This window comes from Notothenia rossii, assembly GCF_949606895.1.
Source record: "Notothenia rossii genome assembly, chromosome: 5".
In the NCBI taxonomy this organism is placed as follows: Eukaryota; Metazoa; Chordata; class Actinopteri; order Perciformes; family Nototheniidae; genus Notothenia; species Notothenia rossii.
In genome coordinates, this window is record NC_136903.1 from 25,002,450 (window position 1) to 25,030,031 (window position 27,582).

The following is a 27,582-nucleotide window of genomic DNA, read 5'->3' on the forward strand; positions in this document are numbered from 1 at the left end:
GTAAACAGAGTTCTTTATCACCAACTATATCGAGCCGGCTCACACTGTGTAGCATGCGACAAAAACCCCCATCTAGCTGTGATTTAAATGGATTAACATTCCCTCGGCTTGTCTTTTTCCGCGCCCGGCTCTCGGGGCATATAGACAGACTTAAGTTAGTGATTTATTCAGTACGATTCATTTGCAAGGCCAGAATGCATCTCTGCCGTGTGTTTTGCTGCTTCTGTGCTTGTTTATGATGAATGCCACAGTGGCATATTGATTATGTTCTCTCCCCTGGTGTTCATCGAACACGCTAAAGAGAGCAAATGAAAAATGAAAGCGCTGTCTCTGTGTTTCCATCCGCCCCTGTGTACGCTTAATGAAAGGGCTAAAATTAGACAGCGTCTTGTAGAGCAAATACTACTTACGAGCAAACGGTGTCTCTCTTAAAAGCATTTGTTTGTTTCCAGGATGTTCCCAGGCTGTCTGAGTATGTCTTATTACTGGTCAAGAAATGCGACAGTTGCCTAAGCTTACATAATTAGAGAGTGACAGTTATGGGGAAATATAACTTCAGTAAGGCGTATTGATTTGGAGGATAGATAGTGAAGCCGTGGCATTAAATGTCAAGTTTCGCTGCAGCTCGTTATCTTGGTTCATTATGATTCTGTAACATTTAAATGGTCTTATAATATGATTTCTTTATGACTTTACACACTGATTGCTGCTGTGTGGTTGAATGAATGATGTGTCTTTGAGTAATACTGAGTATAGTGTCATCATTATAGTCTAAATAAGAAGTTTGTTTGCCAGTAAAAACGCTGAGGAATGATACAAGATGATCAGAATCTAAGTCTAAATGTGATCCTTTGGCATTTCGCTCATTGACGGTTGATTATTCTAAGCATTGATTGCATCTCTCCTCACATTCTCTCCCTCCCTCTAATCAATCAAATCAACAGTGTGCATATTTTAAGATGCTTTCAAATCAGTAGTCCAATTTCCTTATTCCTCCATTAGTTCCCATTAATGATGGATGCCCCTCCACCCATCTTATCTTGATCCGAGGCTTGTTCTGCATCTTTATATGTGTGTTATCTTTTTTTTTGTGTATTTGTATTTTGAGTGGGGGTTTCAATTCACATTTTCTACATGACACAACATTTAACTGGCTCCAAAAAAAATGTTATAAAATAAATTGACTTACATCAAATGTATATATATGAAAAACTAATAATAAATACAATAATTAAAGAACTACAAAGTTGAAGAAAATGGTTGTCATCAAATAATATTGTATCTTTATGTCTTTTTATATTTTTTGTATAATTGTATTTTGAGTTGGGGTTTGAAAACACATTTTCTACATGACACAACATTCCACTTGCTCCACTTTTTTTTTTTAATACAAATACAAAATGAAAATACATCACATGTATACTGTATACTGTAAATGAAACACTAACAATAAATACAATAATTAAAGAACCACAAAGAATAAATAATATTTAATCCCCATTCATACATACATACATGCAAACAAAAACCTCCCACCCAGATACCTTTATGCTTTATTTGCATTGTTTTCTCAGAATACTGTTATCTTTCTGTTCTTTACCATGCCTGCTGTTCAACACCCCCCTCGGCGAACCCCCACTTCCCTGTTATTTCCCATCAGCACCTCCACTCTCATGATTTTTATTTTGATCCCATCATTCCTTTAGGCCACCAACCTGGTTCCTTCCTCCACCAACAATGCCACCCTTTCCTTTGCAAGTCCTGATGTCTCCATACTAAACTACCAATCTGCACTCTACCAGCCCTCCGCTGCCTCCATGGCGGCCGTGGCCCAGAGGAGCATGCCCCTGCAGCCGGGGGGGCCTCAGCTCTGCACCGCACGGCCCGACCCCTTCCAGCAGGCGCTCATCGTCTGTCCACCTGGCTTCCAAGGTAAGAGAATCTAACCAATCAGTACGCATTAGTGTAAAGCAGGGGTGTCCAAACTACGGCCCGGGGGCTAAATGTGGCCCGCGGACCTCAACAAATTCATAAAGTATAATGGATTATGGCCCACAAATGAAACTTGTGCTTGTCTTATATTGTACTTCTTAAATATACATGTAAAAATATATTACACAGTAGTATTCATGTGTTAATAAGCCCACTTTACAAATAAATTCAGTCAATTAAAGTTGGAAACATTTTCTAACATATCTTGTTGATAAGAAAAAAGCCCAATCAATTGTTTACATAGCAAGCTTGAAATACACCCTTCCTATTTCTTCTTATTATAATCAATCTGAGGCTTCTGTTTTAAGGGATGAGCTGCCAACACTCGCAAGCATCATTTACCTACATTTGATTGATTTTCCTAACTTATAACTTCCCTTATGAGGCAATATACCTCTAGTGAGTGGCCCAGCCCTTCGTATGTTTTTCTGTATGTGGCCCTCGGTGAAAAAAGTTTGGACACCCCTGCATTATTAGTGTGAAGAGTGGGATTAATGGTCATCTGTGGAAAATATAAGATACCAGCAATGTGTGTTGCAATAGAACAGACCATGATAATTCATTGCATCACATCAAAAGGTGTTCATCTGTGGAATAACTGTAATGATGAACTATATACTCTGCAACTTTATCGAAACTAAAACAACTATTTAGAAACCAAATCCTGAATGGTTATAAGCAGGACCTGTGAACTCCTGCTTGCTATTTCTTGTCGTTGTAAAAGTTATTTGTTTTTGGTTGTTTTGTACAAAGAAATTATTTGTTTAAAACAATGAATCAAATATCACGGTTGCTGATGACGATGACCTAAACTTTTATTTTCATGAACAATGTACGCTAGAGGGGGGTAGGACCAGAACATTTTTTAACCTTATTCTTGCCCCTTTTGAACATGATAGAAACTTTTTGAGAATTTATTTTTTATATTTGTATACCTTGAAAGTTTTTTTTATTTTGCTTCTCTTTGTTATAATTATTATTATCGTTTGTTTTGCTTTTAACATGTTCAATAAATTGACTAATAAGAGATGGAATTCACTTATTCAGCGGGTTTTTTTTATAATAATAATGTACCAGATTTACATCACTGGAGTCTTTTTAAATTCTCCATGCACAGACATTTCTCCTGTTCTTGCATTTTTGCTGTTTTGTTTTGCAGCTTTAGCCCACAGGTAGTCAATCGCGGCATACAAACAATGATTCAATGATAATTTGATGAGGCAATTAATCATTTGAAAGGAAATGTAATATCTTTGTGCAAGGCTTACTCACCACGCTTTTGTCTCCTCTGTGTTTGCACTGGGAGGGCGGGAAAGCTCCGAGGCATTATTCTGTTTGTTTATTCATTCTTTTTGTGGAATGGGTTTTAAAATATCCATTATTATAACTGTTGTCGTACTATTGCCTATTGCCATGACTACTGTTTTTTGTTTTTCCCAAGTACTGTTGCTATATCCGAACAGAGTTGAGGGTTTTGACATCTGTTGAATCCACATAAATCTGTGTGCATATAAAACAGTGATCTCTCGCTCTTCATTTTGCAGTGTTTATCAGTGCTGCACCTATTTGTTGACATCCTCTGTACATGTGCTTTATTTGCGCACAGGGCTGCAGGCGTCCCCTTCCAAGCACACCAGTTACTCTGTGCGGATGGAGAATGCTGTTCCCATAGTGACGCAGGCCCCTGGTGCCCAGCCTCTGCAGATCCAACCTGGCCTGCTGACACAGGTAGGAAAAGTATCACAGTGGAGAACTAATAGAGTGTTTTGGCCATGAAGAATAACAGTGCCTGTCCGCTTTGGAGCCCACATTCAAACAAAGCTCCCTGCATCCTTTTCTCTTTTTTTCATAACCCTCACTAAGAATAGTTATATCGATGGAGGCTGGAAATCACTCAATGTTCGTGACCCTGCACTTGCTAGCAGCAGTTTTTTTTTTCCTGAGCTCATTCAGGCCAAGCTCTCCTGTGCATTGCTCCCTGCCTCTCTCTCTCTCTCTCTCTCTCTCTCTCTCTCTCTCTCTCTCTCTCTCTCTCTCTCTCTCTCTCTTTCTCTCTCTGCTGTCCCGCTCTCCTTGAGGCTGAGGCTGCCACGGTCTGATGCACACAAAGGCAGGAGCATTTCACACAGAGAAGGCCTTCACTGGAGCCTGCACAGTGGGGCCCGAGCTTTAGCTGCTAATGTACAGTTGTTGGAAGTAACAGAGAGTGACTGTGCATCACACACATACACACACGCACACTCGCACATGCACACACAAACAAACACACACACACACACACACACACACAAACACACACACACACACACACACGCACACTCGCACACGCACACACAAACACACGCACACAAACACACACACACACACACACACACACACACACACACACACACACACACACACACACACACACACACACTGAGGACCACTTCCATCACCACAGCACCTCTCTCCCTATGGAAATTTCCATGAAGGCTTTAAATATCCCTGTGAATCCAGGGAGTTTCAAGCACTCCCTTATCTCCAGTTAATCATGCAGTAGGCAGGCAGACAGGCAGCAAAGATCTGTGTGTGTGTGTGTGTGTGTGTGTGTGTGTGTGTGTGTGTGTGTGTGTGTGTGTGTATGTGTGTGTGTGTGTGTGTGTGTGTGTGTGTGTGTGTGTGTGTGTGTGTGTGTGTGTGTGTGTGTGTGTGTGTGTGTGTGTGTGTGTGTGTGTGTGTGTGTGTGTGTGTGTGTGTGTGTGTGTGTGTGTGTGTGTGTGTGTGTGTGTGTGTGTGCGTGTGTGTTGCACGCCTGTGTTTCTATGGTGGGTTAATCTGTCAGATACCAAATGGTGATTAGCTCCAGGGCTGCTTCCAAGTCAGGCGCTCCAAATTACAGGCCTCAGAGGATTCTGGGAGGTCAGGATGACGCTCTGCATGACCAGAGAATTAACAACAACACCACCAGATCCATGGATGGGATGGATCCATCAGATCACACGTTGCTGCAGGATTTCACCTCAGTACAAAGACAGGCAATAGTGAACAAAAGCAGATGGTTTATATGGGCCAACGAGCAGCACACCTAATAACACAGTGTGTGTTTTTTCCTTTACGGTGGGAGGTCTCAAATACTCGTCTTGGGTTTATTCTCCTCACTGGCTGCCGCACATGCACCCTTCACACATCTCGGACCCATGCGTGGTTAGCCCCCGAGCTTCCTGGGTGTAAAGGGAGGGGGCAAAGTGAAGCATGCAGGCAGGGAGACCAGCAGGACCTTTATCTAGAACAGGAATGCAGAAAATGTGGAAACAATTGGGGAGTGAGAGCTGGGGCTTTCAAAACCCTGAGGTGACAAAGGGTTTTTCACCCGGGGAGTGTAGGTCGAGGTGGGAGGTGGTGGGCCGGCTGATAGTGATGGTGTACTCTGAGAAGAAAGAAAAACGACCTCTTAACTGAGTTACCATTTCAGGGCAGACAGGCTGGTTACACAACGCAGATGCCCAGAGAGAGAGAGGCATGTAGAGTGCCGGGAATGGAGATAGAGCGAGCGGGAGGAGGAGACGCGGGAGATGGATGGATGTATTACACTCTCTTAATGGCATGTTGATGAAAGGCCTTGGATGTGGTCTTAGATGTAAAGAACGTCTCCAGCTCCAGAATGTTCCATTAGAGATGTCAGTCCTCAGCCCAGAGACAAGGCGGTGCTGCTGGCCTGCAGATGCCCCCTGAAGCACTCTAACCACAGGATGGTTGCTTTGGGCTCTGCAACCTGCCTCACGCAAACAAAAAACAATCCAACTTCCACAAGCCTGCAGCCAGAATACAGAACAGAGCTGCTACGTTGTGTCTGAATATAATAAAAACAGACAGGGCAAAGCAAATATGTGAATACAGAGATGAAGGTTAAGATGAAGTTAAAAGATAAAGGTAAAAATAAAGTCAGCGTAGCGTATGCACAGATTATCCGTTTCCCTCTCCCTCTATTTAAACGTGTGTGCCGCAGTACATACTGATGCCGTTGTTAATAGATGTGCAAACGGTATTAAAGGAACAATTCATTAGCCCTGACATTAAAGTGCTAATCAATAGAACTGCATTAAACTATTAGGGTTACACACACACACATTGACGCACCAACATGCTTGGGCATGCATGCACACACACTCGTCTTGGCACATCTCTGGCCATATTATTACGCTCCTGCATCAGAAATACAAAGTAGCCTCTTTCACAGCAGCTTGAATGGGCCCAGGAATTTAATTAGAACAAAGGCTGATTTGACTCAAGTCAAACACATAATCACGCTAACACACACACGTACTGTACACTCACTGCATGCAGACAGTGAAAGGAGCTGTACATCTTTATTAAGTCCTGGTCTTATCTCTTTTGTCAATGGATGTCTCCTTGAAGCCGACCGAATTCATTTTGTATGCCAGGTAGCCGGTTAGGACCAGCTGTTATGCACTTTGATAAAAGATACTGTTATGTATCACAACACCGTCAAACTAATCTGAAAAGACTTCCCTTTGTACAGCCATTTTTTACTTTTTTTTTTACTTATTCTTTATTAATTATTTTCTCACATTCCCCTTTACATCCATTAGTACTCCAATTCAGTTGAGCAGTTTCTTTGACAAGGGGTCACAACAGGTATAACGTCTCAAATCCCGAAAATTCTAAATGTATTGAAATCAAATAATAACACTGAGAACGTATATCACACAGGTATAACACAAATAAAATAAAAGAGGGTTATATATTAGGTCATCCTACACATTGCAATAATATATTCCAATATACTGAGGAAAAATATCCATATACCAGAACATTTCCTTATTTTAAAGAAGCCATATTATATTATTTCTGGGTGTCACATAGTCCACTTCCTTTTTTTTATGCTGCCTTTAGAATCCTTCCATTATTAATTGTTCAGCCATATTTAATGGTTAACTTTACTTTAACTGCATTCACAGACTTCATCAAACAAATTCATATTTGGATGCTTTGTTTTGCAGCAGTTGACCGTTTTTGTTTTCCTCTCTGACTTGAATTTATTTTCTTCCCCCCCTCTCTGTGTCCTCCCCACTCAGCAGGCCTGGCCCAGCGGCACCCAGCAGATCCTGCTCCCCCCAGCCTGGCAGCAGCTCACCCACACCTCAGTCCAGCATGCCACTGTCATCCCCGACTCCATGGGCAGCACACAGCCTCTCGCCAACTGGAGGTGAACAGCACTCATTTCACGTCTTTCCTTTCTTTCTTTCCACCGCTCCCAGCCAGCCTCTATTGATGTCTGAATATTGTGGCCTACAGTTTCCAAATCCACCTTTCCTCTTGAGATGGATAAATAAATCTAATAGGAAGACATGTATCACTCTAAAGCTTCAAAATGAAAGCACTTTGCCAAATCAAGTTTATGCACCTAACATCAGGGGCAAGTCTGTAGGTCAGTTCAGATAAATTGATTTCAAAGGCCAGCAGTAGTTTTATGGCTTTTATAGGCCAGGATGTGCTATAGGAAGATGGTATGGCGTAAGACTGATTGACCGAGGGGCCTGTAACTCCATGACAGCTTGTCCTTTATCTTCTATGAATCACATTCCCCTTCGCGTATACTGGCGCTTTCATAAGAGCAGATTTACCTCAGGGAGACGGGATATGTGTACACGTAGAGACATCATGTCTAGGAGAGCCTGTCACTGTGATGACTCGATAAATGGATGGATAGATGGGGATCTGCCGGGAGATAAGGTGGCTGCAGGTATATAATGTGTATGCGGAGGACAGCTGGGGCCATGTATGCACAGATTCATTCGGGAGCTGTCCATCTGTGACCAGAAAACCCCCCGCCCCCCCCCCCCTCCTCCCTGTCCAGTGGCAGCTCTGTTGTCCTCAGAGAGACGATCGGGAAAGTGTCGCACTTCCTCTGCAGAGCCATCGCTCCACAGCTGCTGGTGTCAGCTCCTCTGCCCTCCCTCTCTGCCTCACTTCTTCCCTCTCTTCCTTTGAGTCCTCCTTAGAAGAGTTAGATGCTGCCACCCGCTGGCTTCTCTGGGAAATACTCCATACTCCATGTTTTCATTCATTTTACCTCACCAATGTTGGGTTTGGCTATCCTTTACATACATGAGTGTGTTTTGCAGCATTTCATCCTTTGTTGCTGCACTTGCAGGTCCTACTGTTGTGCTAACATTAAACTGTGTTATGTTACAGGAATCCTCATCCTCATGGCGGCCATTATAATCCCATCATGCAGCAGCCAGCATTGTTGGCTGGCCATGTTACGCTCCCATCCAACCAGACGCTCAATGTGGGAGTGGCACACGTTATGAGGCAGCCCTCAACCAATAACAACTCCTCTTCCAAAAAGAACAAACAGCACCAGATGTCTGCCAGGTACTCTCACACTCTTTACAGTAAATCATCATACACAGATCAGATTATGAGACAATGGGCCTCTGGGCTTGGATAAACAGAAGGCCCCTCCACCTTTACTACTGTGCATAAGAGCAGGACACAGAATTCATACCTGTTTAGTCTCTTTTTTTTTGTCATTTTGTGTCCCTTTCATAATTCTTTCTTTCTTTGAAGTTATTTTATCTTTGTTGTTGCCTTGTGTATCTTTGTAGTCTATTTGTAGTTATTTTGAAACTCTATGTTGTTGCAGTTTGTCTCTTTAAAGAGATTCAAGTGGCATTGGGTCTTTTTGTAGTCAGTTTCAGTCTCTTTGTAGTTGCTTTGAAATTCTATGTAGCTATTTTGAGTCTCTTTGTAGTTGCATGGGGTCTTTCCTAGTTGTTTAAAAGTTTTTTCTAGTTGCTTTTAGTCCCGTTCTGTGTCTTCTTTTTTGTTGTTTTGGCCATTTTGCAGTCTATTTGTGTCTTTTTGTGTCATGTTATGTTTCTTTATTGCTTCCTGGTTGGTACTTGTCTCTTTGAGGATCATTATATGGGTGGAGGCCCCTGACACTTTGCACATCCTGTGCACTGTACACCCAGCTAGTTACTCATTAACATACAACACAAGGTCTGACACCTTTTGATTTCTTACATTAACACTATTATCTGTCTTTTTGAAGGAACATGTCGGCCTACGAGGTGTCGTCCTCTCAGGCGGTGCTGTCCCCGCAGCGCTCCAAGCGGGTGAAGGAGAACACGCCTCCACGCTGCGCTGTGCTACAGAACGGCTCGGCCTCCAACTGCCCGCCCCCACAGGGCGGTGGGTGGGGGTCCAACGAAGCGGAGCAGGCTTCCAGCACCACCCGCGACCATCAGCACCAGCACCATGTCCCCAGACAGACCATCATCATCCCCGACACGCCCAGCCCTGCAGTCAGCATCATCACCATCAGCAGCGACACAGATGAGGAAGATGACCACAAACAAAAGAAAAGGTCAGTTCTTGGTCTTGCTTATTGGAAAATGCTAAGGGCTTTGTATATCATTCGGAATACTAATGCTGGTTACTGTGAAATGAGACCTTTTAAAATGTGTCTGCTTTGACTTACTTTGTTTTCACAATTACCAGTGAAACTAAGAAGCCCACTTTCTATACTTTTTTCTTGTATCGTTTCGGGGTCATATATGATTTCTAAGGCTGTGTATGATATAAAACATTTTCAGTGACACATCTCTGGTTTATAGTATCAGATTACTGTGCGCCTATAAAAGTAATTTAATCTGGAGTTGTAAAATGCTAACAGGGCCATCCAAGGCCAGTTGTAATTTCTGTGGCAGCGGTACTTTGCGAGCAATGGTCAAATCAATTTTATAACCATCCAGTCATCTGACAACAAGAAAGAAGAGATGTGCAAAAGACAACTCCTTTATGCCGTGATACGCTACAATGAGAAACACAAAATAAGAACGCAAACAGAGGGAAGTACAAGAAAACCAGCTAGCAATAGGGAGATAAAAAACAAGTTTTTACACAAATTGTGTAGTTCAGGTTATGTACTTGGCTGTAGCACACAGTATGCAGAGGGGATGTCCAATCTGATCAGGACATAGGATGTCATCATATTGATGTCCCTTGAGTTTATCTGATTCCCTGAAAGAAATGTCTTAATAACTTTCCACTTGTGTTTCCTCCAGTTCATCTACAAAGCAGCGAAAGAATGTCATCAGTTGTGTGACGGTCCACGATTCGCCCGACTCTGACTGTTCCAGCAACAGCCCGTACACTGTGGAGTCCAGACACCCCAACAACAACAGCTACGACACAAAGAGCACCATCCTGGACAACTACAACAACGGGAACCCCCGCACCATCATCATTCCTCCTCTCAAGACGCAGAACAGCGAGGTCCCCAATGAGTGTGAGCGCCTGATGCCAGGTAGAGGACTGTGACGACAGGTTCCTTCCTGACCTAAAATACAGCTTAATACATTACATTATTACATTGTTACTTCTTCCCAAATAACCATATCCTCTCCCTTGCAGATTTAATGAACCATCAGAATACAGCTTATAAATTCAAATCCTCCAATGGAGTGCTGTCTGGCAATCATCACCTACCAGGGGGCATACCCGGGGGCGTGGCCTATCGACAGCAACGCTCAGGGCCACACCCCCTCCAGCAGCAGCCTCTCAATCTCAGTCAGGTATGGTGACACATGTTATATCAGTGTCTGCATTTTGACACGTGTGGACAAAACCTTAAATATTTTAGGATCATGTTTTACAAGAATAACATTTATTGTTCATATATGTAGCTTACTTAGTGATTTCATGTTATGTTCGATGAAAAGAATGATACCAACCGAACCTCATGTCTGTACGTTAGGCTACCAAAAGATAGCTTAGCTTAGCATTAAGACTGGAAACTGGGGCAATCAGGTAGCCTGGCTCTGTTCATAGAATAAGAAAAAAAGAGATGAAATTGATAATTGATCAAAATGTCAAAAGGTTCATAAGTCATTTGTGACATTATCCAATAGATTTTTTAAAGTGTTTTAAGGCAACGTTTGGATGTTATGATCAGGGGTTATCTTTTACTCCAAACAGGTGTTGTACCGCATACAACCTCTCTTCAACACATCCCAACTATTCCTTTAAAGGGGACCTATTATGCAAAATCCCCTTTTTCATGTCTTTTATACATAACCATGTGTCAAAAAGTGTAAAAAGATTCTGAAAGTTTCAGAAAAAAAGATTATCTCTCCTTTTGTCCTGATCCTTTTATATAAAAAAACTGTCTGAAAATCAGCTGATCAGATTTTGGCCCCTTTATGCCAAACACTTCGGAGACATGTTTTGTCTATATCTGAGTCCTATAATATATTGATGAAAAACAGTATAATAGAGGACCTTTAAGAAATCACATTTGGACTATGAGAATAACCAAAACTCCAGGAGCAATAAAACTGACATTCAGCCTTTCTGTCCCCCCACTTCCAGGCGCAGCAGCATATGGTAGCCGAGCGAAACGGCCATCGGCGGCAGCAGGCCTACATCACCCCCACCATCACCACCCAGGCCCAGTACTTCCATCACAACAGCCCCTCCCACACGGCCAATGTCCACCCGCACCTGGCTGCCACCCACCTGCCCAACCAGCCCCACCTCTATGCCTACACCACCCCCGCCACTCTGGGCTCCACCGGCACTGTGGCCCACCTGGTGGCGTCGCAGGGCTCGGTACGCCACGCGGTCCAGCACGGAAGCTACCCCCCCAGCATCATCCACCAGGTTCCGGTCAGCATGGGCCACCGGGTGCTGCCCTCCCCCACCCTGCACCACAGCCAGTACCAGGCCCAGTTCTCCCACCAGGCCTACATCAACGCTTCACCCGCCTCCACTGTCTACACTGGATACCCGCTGAGCCCCACCAAGGTCAACCAGTACCCTTACCTCTAGAAAACACACTGACCGACACTGGAGAGCCTGACCCAGCACTGCTGCTGCTGCTGCCCCCCCCCCGAAACCCACCCGCCCTGAGCCCCATCCTCTCCTCGACCTCAGACATAAAACAGAGACAGAGGAACATGCAATCCTCATGAAACTGTCACGTATAACTTGAAGATATAACGACAGAGAGAAAAAGATTCACCGCCTCTCTAGAAGGGAAAGATGGGGATGAATTTCAGAGGGGTACAGTTCAAGTTACTTTCTTTCATTCATCAATTTTTGTTCTCCTGAAAGGGCCAGTTTCTGCATTTATTTTTCAATTATTCACTTTTTACTTTACTAGTAATGTTTCTTTAGTTTTACAGGGAATTTAGAAACAGGCCTTTTGGGACAGTGGAGGTTTTCTGTTTTTTTTATTTTATCCCCCCCTCATTAATTCGGGGAGTGACTGTTGAACAGGGGTTACTGACTGGAAGTTCGGAATCCCAAGAAAGATTGGGAGAAGGTGAAATACGGAAACCTGCTGCTCTACAAAGAAAAAAATATTGATGGCCTTGAACTGTCTTAATATTTCCATGGTGTGGGGAGAAAAGAGAGGCAACTCCCCCCCCCCCCCCACCACTCCACCTTCTCCAGTCGAGGAGGTTTCTGGAAATATAACCAACAGAGGACAACAAACTTTTTAGTGTATTTATAGATATTTCTTTCCTTTTATGTTTCACCTTTTTGACGATACTTTGTTTTTTTTGCTAGGTGTCTTGCTGGGCCCCGTTCTTAGAATGTAGCAATCTGCAGCAGTTGACTTTTTTTTCCAGATACCAATAGATTTATTTGTTCCTCTTTTTCCAATGTGATTGCACAAAGTGGTTATAATAACATAGGCATGTACAACGTGATTGTCTGTGTGTGCTACTGTCAGCCATGCGTGTGTAAATCCACCTCCTTAAAACTCTCTTCAGTCTTTAGGTTTTTGACCATTGTTCCCTCGTAGTGCCTTACAGATATACCGACACAGTTTACTTGGCTTGGATCCTGAAAGCCACAAGAGACTCTAGCTATACTTAGAACGACATGTTTCCCTGGTTTGACATGCTAGTCGGGGCAGTTGTAGCTCTCTTCCAGGTGTAGGCTTAGCCCTTGCTGTTTCTCGTCCTAAAATGACAGCATACTGTTAGATGATGAAGATTAACGTCAGATATCACGCTGACTTTTTTATTATGTGTGCATGAGATAACTTGCCCGGGGTACTTACCAAAGTCATAGATAAATTCTTGTTACATTGTGCTCTGGATATTAGTGTAAATATGAAAGTGTACAGTATAGCTGTAGACGTAAACCTCTATCACCCAAAATGTGGCTTTAGTTTGGAATATATTTGTTGTTTTTTAAGGGAATTCATGCAGCGTGAGTTATTAGCTCAGTTTTCAAGAACAGGGATTGAGTTACAGTACAATGTTTGAGACACAGTAGAGGTTGCTTTTTTTAAGGATAAAAGTTAGTCCGAGAGAAGGGCCTGACAGGAAGTGATTGTTGCCATGAGGGGGGGTTCTGTGAGGCGGGATGGGTCTGCAGAGAAGAGGCAGAGTATCGAGGGTTGTTCGAGAGAGATACTGTGTAGGCACGAGTGAGGCGGCTGTTTGAAAGCATAGGGTCAGTTTAGGTAGGGACTGTGGAGGGCAGGGCGAAACTCTCTATCTTAAATGGGACTAAAATGGTAGCAAGTTGGCACTGAGCAGGTTGATAGAAACACTGAGTCCGTCGTCGGTAGGAGCCCAAAAGGGAGGGCACTACTTTACCTGAATGCACACTTTCTGACGTGAATCCTTCAAAGATAATTGGAAGTTATTTGTCGCGCTTGAGGTTTGGGTAGCATCTAAAAAAAAATGCAGGAACAGAACAGAAGGGAAATGCCACAGCATACACCTGGAAGGGCACCTTGTGGACGATTTTGTCGCCACTGTCCATTTGTCTTCGAACCAGGTACACCGCAGACATCACCACGCCAGCCGAAACGGGATACCGGAACACTTAGAGAACCAATAGGGCTGTGTGTGTTCGCTGCTTCTTTTCATTTTGTTCCCCCATGTAGCCAATGATACAAAAATCTCCTTGTTCATTTGTCCTCGTATAGGCACATCAGTACCGCTGGTGGGTTAGTGAAAGCCTTCCCCTCCCCCTTCCTCCATGGTATGCCATAGTACCTGCATTTGAAGTGATTATTCTTTTGTTGTTGTTGTTTTTTAACTTAACATTATCTTGAACTTTTTTTTGACATGGCTGTAGTACATGTTGTGTTTATTTTTTAGAGATTGTTGCAATAATTCTTGTGGATGTTTTATCAAGAGTGTGTGCGTTTTTATTATATGTCATTTCTATTTTGTAACCTGGGGGTTGATGTACAGTGAAATGTAGTATTAAGTGGAGGTGGGTGCACCTGTGTTAAAGTGTTGCAACACTGCTAGTGATAGTAAGTGTGGAGTTGATGATAATCCAATGGGGCCCTTATACTTTAGATAGATTGCCACATTACCACAACTAGGTTCGAAATACTTAAATCTCTTCAAAACAAATCTTTTGACGGGCCCCAGAGTGTCATCCTGGTACTTTTTACCCCCACACTCCCCTTCACTTCCGAGTTGTCAAAGATGTGATTTAAGTACGTTGCTGGTTACTTCATTATTTTCTGTTCTGTTGTTTTTCTTTTGATTTGATCTACTTTATTTCCTCAAGTTCAAGCACACACGCATAAGGGAGAAGATTTTCCATTGAAATATTTTCTGTTATTATGAAACAGACTACTGAAACATTCCACGGTTGAGGGAATTTGGCGTTACTCATGCTACACTGCTGTGTCCGGTCCCCTCTCCTGTCAGCAGGGGGATAGCATTGTCACCCTAGGACTTTGTTTTTTTATTTTTCGCTCTTCCCACCAAAGAATTCTACAGATCGATCATGTGCAGCACAGTAGAGTACAAGCAATCCTCCACAGCGTTGCTAGAGCAGACAGGCAATAACTCCTGGTCTAATTTTTTTTACAAATTATTTGGACAACATGTCGTTTTACCCCCAACAGGAGGATTTAACATACTTAATACAGCACAGTGAATTTCTTTACAATCTACCTTCATTTCTCCTCGCACTTGGCCCTGTTAATAATTATCTAACCTCTCCAAAATGTTAAGCCAGTTTTTGTTCTTTTCCATTGTCGATGTTGTAGCTTTATTGGTGTTGTATGAAAATGAATTTGTCATCTGAAAGGTTTGTTTTTAAATTAGCGTGCCATGGATTAGAATGACCCGTAAAAAAAAAAAATTAATTAATCAAAAATGTACCAACTTTACCTTTAAAACCATGGTCACCCGCACAAAATGAATGTAATATGTGACCTGGGCATCTGAAATGGCTTTAGATCTTTCTCAGTGGGTGGCCATTCATTTCATTTCTACACCGTTTGTGGCCATGCATGATGCAATAATTATACATCCAGCAAAATCCCATGTGAGAGAAATAATGTAAAATTACCACTATCCTCATTATTGGGGAGGATATAAAATAATCGCTATTTTCTCAAATGAAACCCAATTTAAAGGAGCCCTATATGCGCGACGTTGTGGAAAAATGACTTGATATGTATGATACGTTTGTCTATTACTCTGTTTCACATAACCAATGTTTTGTGTTTTATAAAAAAGGGGAATCAGAAATGTGAGCTATAACTTAGATCGAGTGACCTTACAATTACCAAAATGTGCTTAAGTAGAGTGTAAAAAATGTTTTTTGTGTTGTTGAGGTGAACATAGCCTTCCCAGCTAGCGACTTTACTGTTAGAGTACTGCCTTCCAAATAACCAACAATACCTCCAAAGGTGACAATACAATTAGAAACAAGGCAGTGTCTCACTCTGGATGAAGCCTGGCATTCTCTGACAAAATACACTCAAACTTCCAGCTTTGCTCCCGGTGAAACATTCCTGAGAGCATGATGGCTCACAGTGCTACAATAGTCTTCACACAAACTCCTCTAAGGTGACAAGAAGTGAACACACAACGCTCTCGTTTAATATAAACCGTTGGCATAGTTGCAGCTGCCTCCCAAGTGGTGAGGATCAGGGGGATTAAGCATGATCTGATGTTCTCTCTGTCACCAGAAAATTCATAATCTAGCCACACAAGCATTCTTAAAGCCCATTCGGATGGGAGTGTATGGTTTTTTTCCTCTTATTTGAGGAGATCTGCTCCTTTTGCTGGCTATTCCTTTGGGGGAATTCAGGGTGAGGTGGTCAAGGTTTGATGCCATCACTGATAGAGGCGATTACAATGTAAGAATTTAAGAACCAAATCTGATTCAAATGCAATTGTTTTCCTACTCTAATTTGTGTAAAGCCCCACTTTAAATCCTCTTTAAGTGCTGCCCTTTAAGATCTTTGGTATTTCTTTTAATAACTGAAATATGTAGCTTTTCACATATGACTTTAAGAGGGATTTCTAGCTTAAGATATTTATTTTGTGGTAAATGGGATTTAAGCAGTAGACCAAACCTACATTCAAAGCCAGATTTGCCTGTTTACACTATACAAATATTATTCTGAAACTAGCCTAGCTTTTCAAAGTCACAATCCCTTTTGATACATTCTTAAAACTCTAAATTAGATAAGTTACATTTCTCATACACTGGTTATTTCCATTTTCTAAAGACCTAAGAGTGCATCAAACCCTGACCCCCTTTGTGTCCATTGCTGTATGGTTTCTCAATTGTGTAAAATCTCATTATTTGTCGATAAAGCTAATGTGTGCTGCAGTATTTCCTAGTATACTTCTCTGATAATTGTCTTTGCTTATTTACTTTTGTTTATTGGGGTGTGATGTCTGATTATTTCAATCTGTTGATGTAGCGTTCTATGTATACCCTGTTCCTTAGCCTAATATTATTAAGTATGTTATGAGAATGGATATTTTACTGGCTTTATAGAATGTTTAAATAAATATAACAATGACAATAAGAAGAAGGATTAATTAAACCTCTTAACAAGTTGAGTACTTGCTACTAAGCGCTTGTGTTACCATTATGATGTTGTGTGCTTCTCTTAATCATTTTCGTTGTAGAAAAATTGAGTGAATTTATATTAGGCTTCGAAAAAACTAATGATAGCATTGTACATTTTACGGGAGGATTTTAACAGACAAACCGCTTCGTCAAATAGAAGAATATAGTTATTTTAATTGTCCTCTTTACTAACTGTAGGGTGAGAAGGGGCTCGCGTTGTGGTGAACTATGTTATAGCTTGTTATTCACTGTTACTTTTGATCATTTTTTCGGTCTCCGAGGTGAATCGAGTTATTAATGAGAATTTGTATGCTCACATATGCATATTGTATATGTGTAGAAATGTAATCACACTTTGTCTTGGATTTACATTAAACTGTTAAGTCACGGCACCAGTCTCCTGATTTAACTGTGATGTGTGTGTGTGTGTGTGTGTGTGTGTGTGTGTGTGTGTGTATGTGTGTGTGTGTGTGTGTGTGTGTGTGTGTGTGTGTGTGTGTGTGTGTGTGTGTGTGTGTGTGTGTGTGTGTGTGTGTGTGTGTGTGTGTGTGTGTGTGTGTGTGTGTGTGTGTGTGTGTGTGTGTCATTCTAATCAGTAAAAGAGGATGATTATCACAACTAAATAACATATAATACTTAATATTAAGTAGCCTTGATGATACAGATATATGGCCATTGTGAGTGCTGTATCATACCCTCCTGGGACCCAGCCCATTGACAAATGTCCACTGTAGTGGACATTTTGTTAACATGCATCTCCTTTTACTCTTTTGAGGTACTCTATCAATCTCTGTACTGTACAGAGGACATCCTGGGCTTTCCAGTGATATGTAATTGGTTAAAATTGCATGCTGGGAAGTTCCTCTTTCTTTTCATCCAAAATGCCTTAGCCTACCAAAAACAACATTTTATAGAAGCAGGAGAAGTCAAATATTGTTTAATAATAGTTATGAAACATGAAAATCATTATGTTCTTGTTTATTAACATGTGAGGAACTATATCATTAATTCTGAAAGCAATTCAAGTTTTGAAATAACAGCTCTTTTATAAATGCACCATCTTCATGGACTTAATGACTCAATATTGTTGCAGGAGACGGAACTGAAGAAGACATTTTCTGTAGCAGATAGTTAAGGGAGATTCAGATTTGGAGCTCTCAGATGATGAGAGAGATGAGGCTTTCACACCTGGGATAGAAGAGGGTCAAGAAGAAGGGGGGGAAGATGCAGGAGGCTCCATGAGCACACAGATATAGACATAGAGACGGATAGGGACGAGGGGGAAAGACATGTCCCTCTGTGGGCCAAGAGTAGCACGCATGTCTTATTGTTGTTTTTATTTTAAGTGGAGCCATGAGAAATGAGAATTGCCTCAGGAATGCAAGCTTTGTTTCTATGAGCATGGTCAAATGGAGACCACATCCATAAAACTAGCCAAGATGATCATACAGCCCGTGCCGACTGGAGTCAATGAGGTACTTTCCCAGTACATTGACTACAGGTCTTTGAAGATCTGGAAAGATTCAACAAAAAACAAACTAGTTTTTTTGTAACCAAATAAACGGCAATGTTCAGATCAATTACTCATTTATGTTTTAAATAAAGGTGAATGTATTATTTTATTAATATCACTCTATAACCCTAATACGTTACATAGTCTATCTGTTCATTTTGGCTGTCTTTTCAAACTAAAATGGTCCCGACGTCCTCTACAGTGGACATACTGTAACATTAACAAATCTAATTAAATTAAAAAAGTCTAAATTGCAAGATGTTTTCTTAACCCTAAATAGGTAGGAAATAAAAAATAAAGAAGATTGGAAAAAAATACATGATAGGATATTTAATACGTGCATTGAGAATAATTACAACATTTAGCTTGAGTTTATCATACTGTGTGTTGTGTAAAACCTGCATCTGGAAAATAATTGTACAGCTAGCAAATTGAATATAGTGAGGCACAAAAGGCAATGCGATATCTGCTTTTGGAATACATATGAGATGGAAAAATAAACATGAACTTATACTGTAACTCTCTAGTGAAGTGAAGTATAAGTACCTCCAAATGTAACCTAAATACAGTGGTTGGATAACTTTAGCTACTAAGTTCTCATCCTAAAACTGACTGAATCCATTGAAGCTCTTGTTCATATACAATTACCAGGTCATGTTTTTAAAAAAAAATGTTTGGACATTTTCTTTGATATTGATTTCATCTAAATGTTCACAAAGGGATAGCATGATGTCATAGAAAGCCAAACTGATCAGAAGAAACTGTTCATAGATTCAACCACTAGGTGGCGGTGTGCACCAACATGTTGACGTCTGGCAGTGACGTGATAAGGTTATGCTGATTATCTCCATGTATTTTTCACCCAAAACCCTTGTTAAACCAGGGGATGTATCCTGCGCATATATTACGCGGTGTGAACTGTTTGGAATTTGGGAATTTAACTTTCTTTCTGGAGTCATGTATACAAATAAAAACAAAGTGTGCATCTTCTTTGTTTCTGGTCGGATAGACTTGTAAACACTGCGCTTAAAAGGCTCATAAATGCTGACGGAATTGTAAATCAGCATGCACATCAGTGCACACCAATTAGGCTACACCAACAATTAATCATTGAAGAAACATTATGTGAGATTATCGATCTAGAGTCATGCTTTCTTTTTTTACTGCATGACTTGGTTAACTTTATTCAGCCAATAATAACAAAAAAAGTCTGGATGGATACATCCACCCATGGCTATACCATGTTTAGTGCATCATCGCATGAGGCAACGTTGCCGTGGAAGCCGCCGACGCCAGTAGAGAAGACCTACCTAATTTTTAAACCCCACTTTGAAAGAAATGAGCTGCAACCAATGAGAGCCGGGTTTGATACATTATAAGCTAATCAGATCAGCCAGGGGGCGGGACTAACCCGATCCTCGGGACGAGAGAAGGTAACTAAAAGAGTGTCAGATATGAGCCAGCCACCAGCTCGGGCACGTCTACTCTGAAATAACTTCAAACGCAGGCAGGTGGTTTAATGAAGGTTAATGACGGAGCCTTTCACAATATTTAGTTTCCTGCAGGAATATTTCTCGGAACCCAGACAAAGGAATTGATAGAGTTGGAGCTCCTTTTTTTTTGGTAAGTCTGAATGCGCAACTGACAGGAATGGCTCAGGGAAAAGAGAAAAAAATCGTGTTATCTTTGCACTCAAAGCTAGCTTTTGGGAATAGGGCTAAAGTATGTTAGCTAACCTGGTTGTAGCATCATGCTGTGACAGTCAAATGAAAGATGTATCATGCTTTGTGTAGCCTTACGGAAAGCCACATGACCGTAAACTTGCAAGTAACGGGACGGGATGTAGGACAAGAGACTGTACTGTGTCATGATGAGACCGACTGAAGCTAGCCATACAGCGGGGATGAAGTCTTTGTGCAGCCGCCTTATCCACACAGATATCCGCCTATGTAGAGTTACTTAGGTTCTTTAGTACATCTTATAAAAAGATAATAATTCCTAATTTGTGTTAGTTTGACCTATGCTATTAACGTTACCTCAGTATGACCTGTTTGGTCATGTGCATGAAATGTGTCAGGTTGACTTAACAATATGAAAACAAACCCCCATTTAAAAAAACATGTTTTTATATATACTAGAATGTGTAGCCCTTTATGTTTGTTTAAAGGATTTATATAATTTTGAAGTCCATGACAAAAAATGGTTTTAGAATAGGAATTAAGAACACCTTTAGCTTCATTGTTTGTAAAAGGCCACGTGCATTAAGATTTTTTTTGGTAATTACCTCAAATAAAAGAAAACATAGAAACGTAGCATTTCCTGAACAATTATGTATTTGTCCAAATATAATTATTGTACTCTAACTAACACCTCTGCCCCTGATATGATATATTGCCAACATTATTTGCTATGAGAATGTTACTTTAATCAAATACAGGTTTTGAATTCAATAAACATCTTTATTGTTTGGTTAACTTAAGTTCAGCAGCAGTTTCTTCCAACTAAAGGCTGATTAAATAAGTTATTATTAAGTAATAACAGAAAATGTTGCTCCTTTGTTTTCAACAGCCATTCTTCATTGCAGCATATGTTATGGAAGGAGGAGCCTTGAACTGAAGGAGACCAAACCAGGCAGCTGGATTGAACAAAAACCTTGGAGTGAATCTTGTCTTCTCACCTTGTTGAAATGCCTTGACCGTGCCCCTGCCGTACCATGGCAGGTTTAGTCTCCTCTGTGGGTTTGGTGGTGTTGCTCAATGCTCTCATGCATGCCCATGGCCAGCGTGCAGTGTTCCTGGGGATGATGGTGTTGGTAACAGTAATCGCAGCTGACTCACCTGTTGCAGGTAAGAGAACACCTTTTGCTGACTCACACAATACGATCCACTCATTTGTACCTTGTGTGTGTCATTCAACAATCAGTTAGCTCTAAAGCATTGACTAGTAATAGTCCCCAAGTTCAGTTCAAATTTCACTTGTAAGGTGATGAATGCAAATGAAAAATAACTAGTGAATAAAAGTGAATATGGTATCTGTGGAAAAACAAGGGCCACATATAGTACCGTGTATATGTGTATGGCGTATATAACTAAAATAGCTTCATGTATTGCACTAGAAAGTATTGTTAAAGTGGGCCTTTTGTGCTATTTGGGGTTTTCTCGTAAATGGCCTGCAAAGGCTCCAATCCAAAGTTCTCTCCCACAAACTCCTGACCTTGGACTCCTTTGTTTACTTCAGTAACATAGTGAAAGCACTATGTAACACTTATTGACTTATTGGCTAGCGCTCCAACACATTGTATGTGATAGGCTAAGGGGCGGGACGTCTCTTAACAGTTGATCAATCACAAAAAAGCCGGCCAGCTAACCAATCAGAGCCGACTGGGTTTCAGACAGAGGGTGAAAACTGAAAAGAGGTGCGCAGTATCAGAAAAATAAAGCATGTTGAACATTAAAGCATGTAAACATTTCACAAAATACAACTATGAACCGGGAATTAGCATAATAGGACCCCTTTAACCAGTTTGTGGTGGATTGTTTTAATGGCATCCAGGATCCAAGACAGGCATTATAAAGATCTTAAATCAGAAGTTTAAAGCCATCTATTGTTTCTTAACACCAATGTGCAGGGCGGCAAGAGCATCACACCTAAACATTTTTACTTTCCTATATGTATCTTTCTTCATCCTTTATTTAACTAGGGTAGGTTTCCTTAGCGTGAATGCTTATCTTCAGCAATATTTGACATCTAGGAGAAGCTTAGTAAAAACCATAGTCTTGTTTGTCGGCCACTGAGGAGCTTCACTGGAGCAGTTGGGTTTATACTGGCCTTGTACAAGGCCAACTTTACCAGTCACCTTCCAGTAATGAGATCACTATCCTAACCTTTAAACTCTTTCAAACTCTTTTACTTAAAGGTCCCATGTCATGCTTTTCTGATTATTACCCGTCCCCTTGTTTGTTATGCAGCTTTTTATGCATGTAAACGGTCTGCAGAGTCAAAAACCCTCAAAGTACACCCTGTAGCAAGTAAAACTCGAACACAGAAAAGACCTGTCTGTGCTGGCCCAGTACGCCTCGTTGGGGATTTCTCTTTTTCCATTGTTTGCTTCCTGGGTTCTGTGACGTATTTCGGGTATGGTGACGTAACGTAACAAATTGGTCCAAATGGACCAATCTGCGGAGCCGTTACGTTACGTCCGCGGAGCCGTTACGTTTGGACCAATCCGCGGACTTCCTCACACACACACACTGCGGGACGTTACGAAACTCGCTGCTGCGAGGAGCGGGACACTGTGAGCTGGCTCACTGGTGTGGGCTCGGCGAGAGACACCGCGGAACTCAGCCTGGGCACACACACAAACTCCCAGCCAGGCTGCGGGTGTGTGTTTCGCGCTGGGTTTCGCTGTGTCTCGCAGACGGGCACTGGGCTCACAGGGAGGGGGGGCAGGAGCTCCAACAAGCCGTTTAGGACAGAGAGTGAATACACATACTATACAGAGATGCTGTATGAGAAACCAATGTGAGTTTGGAAAATTGCACAATATAAATCTATTCTAGTAGACCTCGACAATGGAATTATGATCAGTGGAAATGGCCATGTCATGGGACCTTTAAAGCACGTCTCTCTCTAAGAAGAAATGCCATTCAGCCCTGAAAATGCAGCCGTTTGTTTTGCTATTGCTTTAGTAGTGTACCGAAAAGCAATGTCTATGTTTTTAAGTTTACATCCGCATAAACTGACTTTATTTTCATTCAATAAAGTCAGGGCTACAGCATGACCTCGGAAAGTTGAAGAGACATTCATGTTTGATTCTGGATTTTCACCACATTTTAAGTTGCTCTATCCCTACAGAACACAGACTGTAACTGAGTTAAACCTCTTTTCAGTAATTAGGGAAAGAGAAAGGGTCTAAATCCATCCACCAGGCTGACTTTTATAGATAGTGGCATGATCCCACCAACACCCCTCCCCCGACAAATCGCCCAGTGAAAAGAAAACGTTTTAAGAGAAGCCAAAATCTCTTGATATCGTGTTGTAATAGGATTATGTAGTAAATGCTGGGGTGACAGCCTTGTGCAGGAAACCAGGAATAAGTCAATCTTAAAACTCTCCCTCCTTTCACAACTTTTTGAATGGAATGACCATTAATGTGGTCCACCAACATTTCCTCAGTTAAATGCATTAAAGGTGACATGTCATGCTTTTCCGGTTATTACCTGTCCCCTTGTGTTTTATGAAGGTTTTTATGCATGTAAACGGTGTGCAGAGTCAAAACCCTCAAAGTACACCCTGTAGCGAGTAAAACTCTAAAACAGAAAATACCTCCCCAAAACGCATCGTTGGTGAAACGTCATCATGACGTCATCATCCATTTGATTCTTCCGGGTACGTGCTTACGAAAGCACGTACCCGGAACTAAATGGGCCAATCCGTGGAGCCGTTACGTTATGTCCGCGGAGCCGTTACGTTAAGCCCCCGCTGATTGGTCCAAATTGACCAATCCACACACACACACTCAGTGCAGGCAGCCCTGCTGATTTCTGCTCCGTGCCTCAGGCTGATAACAGACAGTTGGGATCGCGCGAAATTCCCTCTGCAGACCCATTCTCACAGCGTTTATCAACCTATAAACCTTTTTCTTACTCAATATCAAGCCACACTTATTGTTTTTATTTCGGCTGTGACTTTCTGTGTGTTCAGGTTGAGTTTGGCTGTGTATCGCTAAACAAGGAAATCACGGAGGGGGGGGGGGGGGAGCTGCAGCGAGCCGTTTAGTGGAGAAAGTGAATACTGCTGAATACACATACTTTACAGAGATGCTGTGTGCGAAACCAATGTGAGTTTGGAAAATTGGACAGTATTTTTCTATTTTAGTATACCTCAACAATGGAATTATGATCAGTGGAAATGGCCATGAGGACAGTGACAGACAACCCCTAGACATGTTTTGCTCTGAGCAAATTAACCTCATTTTTTAATTATTTCCATGTTTCGTCTTGACAGTACAGTATGTGTTGATGACGGTTGTACAACAAAGCTTGAACAAGATATTCTTTCATTTCCCAAACATAAGATGTCGAATCTTCCTGGTGTCCCGCTTATTTGGTTAGCGTCTAAAAAAAATGCCTGGTGTCAGATACCATATGCTTTGTAAATGATCTTCTTTTTTACCTAACAACAAGTTACCCAGTTCATAGAATGGGGGAAAGAATAAAGTTAAAACACATGTTGCTGCCCTTAATGATATGCATTTACCTAGGAGTACTTCAAATCAAAGTGTCCTCATCTCTTATGGAAAGTATATCTTCTGGCAAAGCAGAGGTGTTTTATTTATATTTCTTTGTGGTTTAGATGATCGCTCTAAGCTAGATGCAACACTTTGAGGAGCTTGTCATAGACAGTTTCTCTGTGGCCGACTGCAAACCACCGCATCACAAGAGCGAACATTTATCAGCCATGGATTGAACAGTTTTAAGAGAGCTGCCCGCTGTTCTCAATTAGCCTGTTTTAAGCTCTCTAAATTATTGCTGCTTACTGGGAACATGAAGGGATCAGTCTTAAAAAAATAGAACACTATAATATGAGTCAGATGTTTGTAAAGTTTTACCTGTTTCAAATGAAGGCTGTTAATGTGTAAAACGATAGTATGAATCTCTACAGTATATTTAAATACAGTAGGAACAGAGCATTTCCTAGTATCGTTAGCATAAAAGACCTCAATACACCTTACTGTTGATTGTTTGACTCTTTTTCTCTTTATCGTCCACTTTTGCGCCTTTTTACACATCCATCAAATGTAAACAAATGTGTTCTCATGCTTATTTCGCATTAAATGAAAATGAAATGGAATTTTATTTGGTATCCTGCAAAGATAAGTGATTCACTGGCAAGAATTTGGCACTGTTTTTCTGACTGTTGAATCAGTATCATATACACAGATCTAAGTTGATTAAGCTGTGTCAAACACTGTTTCATTTGGGACATGATTGCTCCTCAAAACCTACATTTAACTGCATCACTCATATATCATAGCTAAGGATCTTATAAGAACCTATAAAACCATCAATATTTTTGTAAAAGCCTTCTCCCAGAATGCCTTAGAAGTGAGTTATATTGTATGACAGGAGGTGCTCATTATCTTCTCCAATTGCTTTACGGCTCACTTTAATTCATGCACTGGATGACAGATAACTATCCATGGTTGTATTCAGCCGTGAAAGCACCAGTCACACAGCTTCCTTCTTACAGACTCTGAAAAGCAATCTTTATAGTTTCTAGGTCAAATAGAGCGTGGCGATCTCCGTATAATTGTTCCTCCAGATCCGACAGTAATACATCATACAGTAATTTCCCTCTTTCTTATACTTCCCTGCTTCTCTGCTCAACTTTCAGTTAAAGAAATAGTTCCACATCTACACCCTAGATCTTAAACCCGAGATCATAACAAATGTATAGCTTATAATTGTAAGCTTTATATGTGAAAACGCCAATTAAATTTGGCTCCATCTGCACTGCAGTAGCTGGCGAGTTGAACCCAGCGAGTCCTGGCTGATCACCAGTGCAGTCAGTCGCCATGTGAAATGTGATCCGTGTGGGATGACAATATGGCCATTCATTATTCATTAGAGCTGGGAGCCAGTTGCAGATCAATGGGTAGAAGCTATCAAAAGTCAAACAGTGGCTCTCTCCAGGCCTGCAGCTTTACCAGAAATATATGTTGGAAAAGAGCCCATGGCTGACCCCGTCTCTTTACCCACTGATCTCTCCAGAGTGATCTGGCAGTGTGGACGCTGCTCTGCTGGACAAGGACTGGTTTGTGATATCAAGCAGACATTTTGAAATCAACTCTTTTATGTGACCAACTTTGTATTAAATCGTTATGCCTTCTTCACAAGATGGCACAAATATATATATACAAATTATATAAATACAAATAAGGAAAACCCTTGCAATTGCATTGTTGGCAATAAGTCCTCTCCTGATCAACTTTGCATACACAAAGTGTTCATATATCTGCTTTTACAAGAAGGTCATAACCAAAGCAACTATTTTAAAAGCCGTTAATGTTTCTCCATTGCTTACAGATGCGATTGAAAGTTCTAAGATGAATGCAGTATAAAAGAAAATATATAAGTTGATTAATAAAGAATTAGCTTTTATGGCATTCTTCAACATAATTACCGGTGTCCATTCGATATAGATACAAGCTATTTTATAGTCAGTTAAGCGGAGGATGGCTGTAGTCATTTGGTTCATTTTTTCCAGTTTTCCCCTTTTACCGTCATCTTACTGGTAGCTTGTGATGTGAAGGTACCATGGGGGGGGGGTGGCGGTAAATGCACATCTGTTAGTGATTTTGTGTACCCTTTTTTTGAGGCAATTTTCCACTGCAGTTTCAGCATCATACAAGGGTCCAAACGTAGCATGAATATTGTCTCAAACAACAATCTTATTTTAATAAGGGACCAGTTACTCAGAGATTTTTTTTTTTTTTTTTCCAGACTAACTTACCAATGCGCTTAATTAAGATCAGAAGTGGAAGAAAACAATGGTAGGGTTTTAGGATGCTCGTACATTTTGTTTAATGCAACATTTCTTTACATTTTGTGATACAATATGTCTCTGGTTCAATAGACAGCCGCATTGGCTAATGAAATACCTATTTATTAAGGTTTTAGGGGGAAATAATCTAAAATAAGTTATTAAACATTATTTAGACACTTAAAAAGAGAAGAAAGCGTACTACTGAGAACTGAATAGAAACTTCTCTCTTGACAAAAGTTGGTTGTACACGACATAACCCCTCGGTAAGCTTTATTTATTACGACTAAAATGTCCTGACTGTGCTGTGAGTTTCTAACTAACGGTGTTGAGATCAACATTGAGGCCATATTGTGCTGAACCCAAATCTCTAAGTGCTCCGATGAACTGCAGCTGATTATTTATATATTTTTTCAGAGCAGATGGTGCGGTTCTGCCAGGCCTCTTTTTGGCTACTTCAGGCTAAAAATCTTTTTTCTTTACAACATCACAGCAAAACCTGACAGTCAGTATGTCGCTAGACTCTGCTCGGAGATTTCCCGTGTTTCTGCTCACATATCACACAGAGATGAAACTTGCCCAGTAGACAGTGTTTGTTCTCCCAGGACTCGCAGCCTGTGCTGAGAGGAGAAGTCGAGGAGGGTGCTGAGTGACAC

At 41.2% G+C, this 27,582-nt stretch overlaps 2 protein-coding genes across 6 annotated transcripts in view; both read left to right on the plus strand.

The window, feature by feature from the left end:
- Window positions 1-17,259, plus strand: part of hipk2 (homeodomain interacting protein kinase 2) — a 79,187-nt gene extending 61,928 nt beyond the window's left edge. For 2 of the 5 annotated variants that reach the window (XM_079681745.1, XM_079681743.1), the window contains 8 exons: window positions 1,707-1,932; window positions 3,599-3,720; window positions 7,071-7,201; window positions 8,191-8,373; window positions 9,056-9,370; window positions 10,071-10,312; window positions 10,420-10,580; window positions 11,377-17,259. In XM_079681745.1, coding sequence (XP_079537871.1) covers window positions 1,707-1,932; window positions 3,599-3,720; window positions 7,071-7,201; window positions 8,191-8,373; window positions 9,056-9,370; window positions 10,071-10,312; window positions 10,420-10,580; window positions 11,377-11,835 — 1,839 coding nt within the window. In that variant the 3' untranslated portion in view covers window positions 11,836-17,259. The remainder of the gene's footprint in view (window positions 1-1,706; window positions 1,933-3,598; window positions 3,721-7,070; window positions 7,202-8,190; window positions 8,374-9,055; window positions 9,371-10,070; window positions 10,313-10,419; window positions 10,581-11,376) is intronic. The other 3 variants (XM_079681746.1, XM_079681744.1, XM_079681747.1) reach the window with 3 other exon arrangements.
- Window positions 17,260-19,807: 2,548 nt separating this feature from the next.
- The window catches only part of LOC307038768 (UPF0606 protein KIAA1549), a 38,537-nt gene continuing 30,762 nt past the window's right edge, over window positions 19,808-27,582 (plus strand). The window contains exons 1-2 of the mRNA XM_079680447.1: window positions 19,808-20,005; window positions 20,951-21,228. Coding sequence (XP_079536573.1) covers window positions 21,096-21,228 — 133 coding nt within the window. The 5' untranslated portion in view covers window positions 19,808-20,005; window positions 20,951-21,095. The remainder of the gene's footprint in view (window positions 20,006-20,950; window positions 21,229-27,582) is intronic.